We start from the raw sequence: 9,415 nt of genomic DNA, 5'->3' as shown, positions 1-9,415 counted from the left end.
TTATTCTCATTTATGCTTTTATCCCCATACTATTCCTAGCTAACGTTTCCAACCTACATACATACATCGATATCGCTTCATCCGCATTCATTCGTGCATCATCAAAATCCTTTTTACGCTTAAACCTAACACTCCCTTTCCTGTGTTTTACCTCCTCAATTATTTCCTTTTTCACACTTTCATACTCAACATCCCCTACACTCATTATCACGCCATACATCAACGAAAACCCATAGAAATCTTAACCAAACTTATTACTGTACATAAAACTAAAGAAATAAAAAAAAAAAAAAAAAGAAAAGAAAAAAAAAATACACAGAGAAAAATATCAAAACTTAAAATTAAGATGCACCACAACCAAATAATTTCATACGTGTATATTTATTGACGCAGGAACTGTCCTCTGCACACAAATCAAAGTCCTCGGCACAGCCACCAATCTGTGGCAAATTGAACTATATTCAGTACCAGTCAACTTGACTGAGCAGTCGCTTAGTGGTGGGTATATTCGTCGCCATCATCATAACTAAGAGGAATATATATTCTACAGGCGGGCTCAAAAAAAATAAATCATCTTTATCAGCTGTCCTTTCTAAAAATCATTGTATGTGTTGGGTCGTCATCAACAAGCTACTTATGTTTTCGGCTGGGAAACAACAGTCCAGGCCAAAATAAATCCAAAAAAGGAGGAATTACGGCCTAAAAAAAAAAAAAAAACCACGAACACTCCTAACTAATCAAACTATAGCACTATAATCAAAGATAAATAATAAACTTTCCATCATCCACAATCGCGCCTAGCAAAGATAAATAAAATCACTGTACTTACTAATAAAAATTTCACTTCCAAGCTGGTAGATGAACAAAAGAATAAATACAATCCAGCACTCGGGACACGACTGTCTTCTGCTGCAGTCAAATAGAAAAAAGCCTTCGCCCAAGACATTCACCACCGCCCTAACCTAGCTATAAAAAAGTAAACAAACCACCAACAGTATTTACCACTTCAAACAATCATTACACTAACTACCTCTAGCTCAGTGGAGCGCGCGCACGCACGCACACTCTCTCTCTCTCTCTCTCTCTCTCTCTCTCTCTCTCTCTCTCTCTCTCTCTCTCTCTCTCTCAATACCAAATGAAATAAAAACCGGGAAAATTGATCCTCCACAACTCCTTTCATAAAGCTCAACAACTTTTTTGTTCAACACAACAGCGCATCCCAGGAGACTCCTTTCAAAAGAACCTACAACAGTTTTTTTTTTTTTTTTTTAACTTAACCAAGCACCACAGGAGACTCCTTTCCTAAGACCAACAACTTTTTGTTCAACCCAACCGAGCATACCAGAAGACTCCTTCCATAAAGATCTACCATTTTTTTTCAACCCAACCAAGCATCCCAGGAGGCACCTTCCATGAAGACCAAAAACTATTTGTTCAACCCAACCTAGAATCCCAGGAGTCTCCTTCCAAAAGGACCTAAAGCATTTTTTTTTTAATTCAACCGAGCATTGCAGGAGACTCCATTCAAAAGAACCTACAACTTTTTTTTAACCCTACCAAGCATCCCAGGAGACTCCTTTCAAGAGGACCTGCAATAAATTTTTCCAGCCTAACAAAGCATCCTAGGAGACTCCTCTCATAAATACCAACAACTTTTTGTTCAACCTAACAGGGCATCCCAGTAGAATCCTTTTATAAGAACCCACAATATTTTTTTTTTTCGACCCAACCAAACATCACAGGAGACTCCTTTCATAAGAACCTATTTTTTTTTCTTCAACCCAACCAAGCATTTCAGGACACTCCTTTCATAAGAACCAAATACTTTTTTTTCAAGCAAACCAAGCCTCCCGGGGGACTCCTTTCATAAGGAACTACAACTTTACTTCAACCAAACCGAGCATCCAAGATGACTCCTTCAATAAAGACCTACAACTTTTTGTCAACCCAACCAAGCATCACAGGAGACTCCTTCATAGGGACCTAAAAATTTTTGTTCAACATAACTAAGCATCCCAGAAGACTCCTTTCATAAGGACGTACAACATTTGTTTTTTAATCCAACCATGTATCCCAGGAGAATCCTTTCATAAGAACAAACAACTTCTTATTTTTCAACTCAATTGTGCATTCAAGAAGACTCCTTTCATAAGGACCTACAACCTTTTGTTCAACCCAACAGAGTATCCCAGGAGACTCCTTTCATAAGGACCTACAACCTTTTGTTTAACCCAACAGAGCATACCAGTAGACTCCTTTCATAAGGACCTATAACCTTTTGTTCAACCCAACAGAGTATCCCAGGAGACTCCTTCCATAAGGACCTACAACTTTTGTTTTTTAATCCAACCGTGTATCCCAGGAGAATCCTTTCATAAGAACAAACAACTTTTTTTTTTTCAACTCAATTGTGCATACCAGGAGACTCCTTTCATAAGGACCTACAACCTTTTGTTCAACCCAACAGAGTATCCCAGGAGACTCCTTTCATAAGGACATACAACCTTTTGTTCAACCCAACAGAGCATACCAGTAGACTCCTTTCATAAGGACCTATAACCTTTTGTTCAACCCAACAGAGTATCCCAGGAGACTCCTTTCATAAGGACCTACAACCTTTTGTTCAACCCAACAGAGCATACCAGGAGACTCCTTTCATAAGGACCTACAACTTTTGTTTTTTAATTCAACCGTGTATCCCAGGAGAATCCTTTCATAAGAACAAACAACTTTTTTTTTTCAACTCAATTGTGCATACCAGGAGACTCCTTTCATAAGGACCTACAACCTTTAGTTCAACCCAACAGAGTATCCCAGGAGACTCCTTTCATAAGGACATACAACCTTTTGTTCAACCCAACAGAGCATACCAGGAGACTCCTTTCATAAGGACCTACAACCTTTTGTTCAACCCAACAGAGTATCCCAGGAGACTCCTTTCATAAGGACATACAACCTTTTGTTCAACCCAACAGAGCATACCAGTAGACTCCTTTCATAAGGACCTATAACCTTTTGTTCAACCCAACAGAGTATCCCAGGAGACTCCTTTCATAAGGACCTACAACCTTTTGTTCAACCCAACAGAGCATACCAGGAGACTCCTTTCATAAGGACCTACAACCTTTTGTTCAACCCAACAGAGTATCCCAGGAGACTCCTTTCATAAGGACCTACAACCTTTTGTTTAACCCAACAGAGCATACCAGTAGACTCCTTTCATAAGGACCTATAACCTTTTGTTCAACCCAACAGAGCATCCCAGGAGACTCCTTTCATAAGGACCTACAACCTTTTGTTCAACCCAACAGAGCATACCAGGAGACTCCTTTCATAAGGACCTACAACCTTTTGTTCAACAACCCAACAGAGTATCCCAGAAGACTCCTTTCATAAGGACCTACAACCTTTTGTTCAACCCAACAGAGCATACCAGGAGACTCCTTTCATAAGGACCTATAACCTTTTGTTCAACCCAACAGAGTATCCCAGGAGACTCCTTTCATAAGGACCTACAACCTTTTGTTCAACCCAACAGAGCATACCAGGAGACTCCTTTCATAAGGACCTACAACCTTTTGTTCAACCCAACAGAGCATACCAGGAGACTCCTTTCATAAGGACCTACAACCTTTTGTTCAACAACCCAACAGAGTATCCCAGAAGACTCCTTTCATAAGGACCTACAACTTTTTGTTCAACCCAACAGAGCATCCCAGGAGACTCCTTTCATAAGGACCTACAACTTTTTGTTCAACCCAACAGAGCATACCAGGAGACTCCTTTCATAAGGACTTACAACCTTTTGTCCAACCCAACAGAGCATACCAGGAGACTCCTTTCATAAGGACATACAACATTTTGTTCAACCCAACAGAGCATACCAGGAGGCTCCTTTCATAAGGACCTACAACTTTTTGTTCAACCCAACAGAGCATACCAGGAGACTCCTTTCATAAGGACATACAACATTTTGTTCAACCCAACAGAGCATACCAGGAGACTCCTTTTATAAGGACCTACAACCTTTTATTCAACCCAACAGAGCATACCAGGAGACTCCTTTCATAAGGACATACAACATTTTGTTCAACCCAACAGAGCATACCAGGAGACTCCTTTTATAAGGACCTACAACCTTTTATTCAACCCAACAGAGCATACCAGGAGACTCCTTTCATAAGGACATACAACCTTTTGTTCAACCCAACAGAGCATCCCAGGAGACTCCTTTAATAAGGACCTACAACCTTTTATTCAACCCAACAGAGCATACCAGGAGACTCCTTTCATAAGGACCTACAACCTTTTGTTTAACCCAACAGAGCATCCTAGGAGACTCCTTTCATAAGGACATACTTTTTTTTTTTCAACCCAACATAGCATTCCAGGAGACTCCTTTCATAAGGACCTACAACCTTTTATTCAACCCAACAGAGCACACCAGGAGACTCCTTTCATAAGGACCTACAACCTTTTATTCAACCCAACAGAGCATACCAGGAGACTCCTTTCATAAGGACATACAACCTTTTGTTCAACAACCCAACAGAGTATCCCAGAAGACTCCTTTCATAAGGACATACTTTATTTTTTCAACTCAACCGAGCATTCCAGGAGACTCCTTTCATAAGGACCTACAACCTTTTATTCAACCGAACAGAGCATACCAGGAGACTCCTTTCATAAGGACTTACAACCTTTTGTCCAACCCAACAGAGCATACCAGGAGACTCCTTTCATAAGGACATACAACTTTTTGTTCAACCCAACAGAGCATTCCAGGAGACTCCTTTCATAAGGACATAACTTTTTTTTTCAACTCAACATAGCATTCCAGGAGACTCCTTTCATAAGGACCTACAACCTTTTATTCAACCCAACAGAGCATACCAGGAGACTCCTTTCATAAGGACATACAACCTTTTGTTCAACCCAACAGAGCATCCCAGGAGACTCCTTTAATAAGGACCTACAACCTTTTATTCAACCCAACAGAGCATACCAGGAGACTCCTTTCATAAGGACCTACAACCTTTTGTTTAACCCAACAGAGCATCCTAGGAGACTCCTTTCATAAGGACATACTTTTTTTTTTTCAACCCAACATAGCATTCCAGGAGACTCCTTTCATAAGGACCTACAACCTTTTATTCAACCCAACAGAGCACACCAGGAGACTCTTTTCATAAGGACCTACAACCTTTTATTCAACCCAACAGAGCTTACCAGGAGACTCCTTTCATAAGGACCTACAACCTTTTGTCCAACCCAACAGAGCATTCCAGGAGACTCTTTTCATAAGGACCTACAACCTTTTATTCAACCCAACAGAGCTTACCAGGAGACTCCTTTCATAAGGACCTACAACCTTTTGTCCAACCCAACAGAGCATTCCAGGAGACTCTTTTCATAAGGACATACAACCTTTTGTTCAACCCAACAGAGCATCCCAGGAGACTCCTTTCATAAGGACCTACAACCTTTTATTCAACCCAACAGAGCTTACCAGGAGACTCCTTTCATATGGACCTACAACCTTTTATTCAACCCAACAGAGCATACCAGGAGACTCCTTTCATAAGGACCTACAACCTTTTATTCAACCCAACAGAGCTTACCAGGAGACTCCTTTCATATGGACCTACAACCTTTTATTCAACCCAACAGAGCATACCAGGAGACTCCTTTCATAAGGACCTACAACCTTTTATTCAACCCAACAGAGCTTACCAGGAGACTCCTTTCATAAGGACCTACAACCTTTTATTCAACCCAACAGAGCTTACCAGGAGACTCCTTTCATAAGGACCTACAACCTTTTATTCAACCCAACAGAGCATACCAGGAGACTCCTTTCATAAGGACCTACAACCTTTTATTCAACCCAACAGAGCATACCAGGAGACTCCTTTCATAAGGACCTACAACCTTTTGTTCAACCCAACATAGTATCACAGGAGAAACCTTTAATAAGGACCAACCACTTTTTCAAGCCAACCAAGTATCCCAGAAGACTCCTTTCATAAAGACCAACCACCTTTTTTTTTCAACCCAACATAGCATCCGAATATACACCTTTCATATGGACCTAAAACTTTTTATTCAACCCAGCCGAGCATCCCTGGATTCTCCTTTTAAAACGAACCTCAGTTGCCCACCACGCTGAATATTGCTGCAAAAACTGCGGAGTACCAGTCTCCAATTATACCCTCAACCAATGACCCAGAGTTTCAAATCCTTGTCAATAAATATTTCCATAGATACGGTTTGGAGCACTTTTTTTTCAACCAACCGAGCATGGCAGTAGAGACTTTTCATAAGGACCAACAACATTTTTTTTCTACCCAACCAAGCATCCTAGTGGACTTCTTTCAAAATAAACCTCAGTTCAACCATGGCCCCGAATATGGCTGAAAAAACGGCGGAATACCAGGCTCCAACTATATCTTCAACTTGAGACCTGCAGTTTCAAAACCTTGTCATGAAGGATTTCTACAGACCCGGTCAGGACGGCTTTTTTTCCAGCCCAATCGAGCATCCCAAGAGACTACTTTAGAAAAAAAACTACTGTATCATTTTTTTTTCAAAACAACTCCGCATCTCAGGAGTTGACTTTCAAAAGAAACCACAGTTTTCCAACACGTCTGAATAACACCAAAAACATCAGAATTCCAGGCTCCCACTATGCCTTCTACTCAGTTTCTAACTATGTCTTGAAATATTTCCGTAGAAATGGTTGGGCCTTTTATTTTCCAACACATGGAGGTGAAATGTTTCTACAATTCTTGGAAAAGTTAAGATACATTTGAATTATCTAAATTTTCAACATACTTTTTTGGCATGACCTGCTGAAAATGAAGCCATTTAAATCCCTCACCTCCAACCGGTAATCTACAGAAAGAAGCCAGCTGTAAAGGAGAAAAGAGATTGTGACATTTACAGTTTACAATTAAAATAACTATGTTTTTTATCGTTTTTAATATATCTTACAAAAATTACACAACAGCTACATGTTTCACAGGAAAGGAAGTCGGCCGTACTGTAACTTGTTACCCATTTCACGCCACACGCACTGAAGTCTGGAGAAAGTTCACATGTAACAGTAAGGACGCCCAGCCCTCAATGGTGGTAAAGTTACCAGAAACGGCCAAAGGCACAAAACGTGGACTAGCATATGTCGAACCAGCAAGCTCTTGCAGTTCGCTACTTTCTTAACTCTATGGTAAATAGTTACGCAGCTAGTGGTATAGCTGTGTTCCATCTCAGTGGCTTGTCCTGTGCTGGGAAAACCACCATAGTAAAACAATTTATAGCAGAATTGATAGACTCAAATCTCATTGATACTGATAGGGATGATATTTTATTATGCTTTCCAAAAGAAGAGAAGGTACACAACACACAATCACACACGATCATTCCTTTTCATTCACGCAGACTAAACCTGGGTAACAGTGCCCTAAACCTTCTGCTATTTGTCCAATAAGGAGCTTGAGGTATTAAACCAGCTATTGTACAGCCACCACAGGACCAATAGAGATCATATTGAGTCTCCTGTAGGTCATGTCTTGCAGGTAATGGGGTGTGGAAGTTGTGTGGCGATTCCACGCCTTTGCTTGTAGAAGCTGTGTAGAGTAATTTCTTTTGAAGGCCAGGGACGTAGCTGTGCCTCTGACATCGTGAGCTCTGGGCTGACATGTTGGAGAAGGATCTGGAATCGGTGTAATCGGTAACACTGCGAATCCATGCAGAAATGGTCATTTCGGTGATCCTCCTCGTTTCTCCCGGTGCTGACGAAAAGCGAAACACACCCGGGTGCGGACTGCTGCTGTTCTTTTGAGGTAGACCCTCAGACTCCTCAATGGGCACTGTAACAGATGATCTGGATCGTCAGTTATGGAGCGGTAACTTGTTATCCGGAGGGAGTCTAATCTAGGATCCGACACCCATGGATTTTGAGTCATGGCAACAAACTCTCCCAATCTCCATGAATAGGGGATGTCGTATGAGAGAGCATGAAGTTCACCGAGTCGTTTGGCCAAAGCCAAGGCGAGTAAGAACACCATCTTCTGAGACAGGTGGCGATCTGTTGCCTGGCATAATGGTTCGTAGGGAGGCCTTTTTACAGACTGGAGAACTCAAACCACGTTCCAAGGGGGAGGTCTCACTTCCAACTGAGGACAGGTAAGTTTGGAAATCCGTATGAGTAAGAAAGTTTTAGCGATGACGAGATATCCATTCCTTTCAGTTTGAAGGCAATGCTCAAGGCTGAGTGATAGCCTTTCACTGCCGAAACTGAAAGGCGCCTTTCCTCCCGCAAATACATGAGGAACTTCACTATCGCTGGAATAGTGGCATCGAGTGGAGAGATACCCTTTCCATGACACCTACCACAGAATACGTTCCACTTTGCCTGATAGACTGCTGCTGAGGATTTCCGAAGAAATCCAGACATCCTCTTTGCAACTTGTTGCAAAAATCCTAAGTGGAGAGATGCTGGATAGTCTCCAGGCGTGAAGTTGTATCGTAGCTACGGATTTGTGGTAGATGTTCGACGTGTGGTTGTCTGAGTAGATCGTGTCATGGAAGGAGTTCTCTTGGAGACTCCGTCAGGAGCTGCACAAGGTCCAGAAACCATTCTGTTGTTGGAATGCATCTTGCCAGAGAGCCTTGGGGTCTGGGATTGGGGAGCAGCGGGAGCCTGAAGTTCAGGGCCGTTCAGAAGAGATCCACAGTCAGAGAACCCCACAAAGTTAAGACTTTGTTGGCTACTAGATGATTCAAAGACCATTCGGTACCCATTATCCAAGATGCTCTGCTCAGATTGACGGCGAGCACATTGCTCTTGCCTGGAATGAAGTGGGCTGATAGCTGTAAAGAGGGGACTTTGGCCCATCTCAGTACAGTATTTCTACTGCTAAAAGGGATAGGTACTGCAAAAACGTACCCTCTTGTTTGTTGCTCTGAGCCACTACTGTGGTGTTGTCGGTCTAGACAACTTATGGTGACACTCCTAAGGTAGAGAAATTATCACGTAGCTAGACAAGTTACACTCGGAGTTCATTGGTTTTCTAATAGGAAGAGTGAACACAACACATCAAAAAGGTACACAACACACAAAGCTTCAAAAGGTTTGTATTCCATTAGGAACAAAATCCACTTCACTACACACCTTTGGATGTGGTTCCACTCACAAAAACAACACATCACAAAAAAAAGTATGAAAAGATTCAACAGTTGAGAGAGCAGCATAACGGTACATTCGTAATCATTATGGCCAATGACAAAACTGGGTAATCTGTGACAGACAGATGGACAACGAGTCCAGTAGCACTGCCTGCCATTACCAAATAATGTACCTTGTTATCGATTCAATGGCAATTCCAGCGGCACCAAGGACATACTATACCGTTTC

At 41.7% G+C, this 9,415-nt stretch overlaps 1 protein-coding gene across 3 annotated transcripts in view; it reads right to left on the bottom strand.

Moving 5' to 3' along the window:
* The window catches only part of LOC137632829 (uncharacterized), a 48,453-nt gene extending 47,500 nt beyond the window's left edge, over positions 1-953 (bottom strand). For all 3 annotated transcript variants that reach the window (XM_068364929.1, XM_068364927.1, XM_068364928.1), the window contains exon 1: positions 830-953. In XM_068364929.1, coding sequence (XP_068221030.1) covers positions 830-946 — 117 coding nt within the window. In that variant the 5' untranslated portion in view covers positions 947-953. The remainder of the gene's footprint in view (positions 1-829) is intronic.
* Between the last annotated feature and the right edge of the window lie 8,462 nt (positions 954-9,415).

The sequence above is a fragment of the Palaemon carinicauda genome, chromosome 42 (assembly GCF_036898095.1).
Source record: "Palaemon carinicauda isolate YSFRI2023 chromosome 42, ASM3689809v2, whole genome shotgun sequence".
NCBI classification, from domain to species: domain Eukaryota; kingdom Metazoa; phylum Arthropoda; class Malacostraca; order Decapoda; family Palaemonidae; genus Palaemon; species Palaemon carinicauda.
The sequence above is the reverse complement of the archived record's forward strand: the minus strand, read 5'-3'. Positions and strand labels throughout refer to the sequence as shown.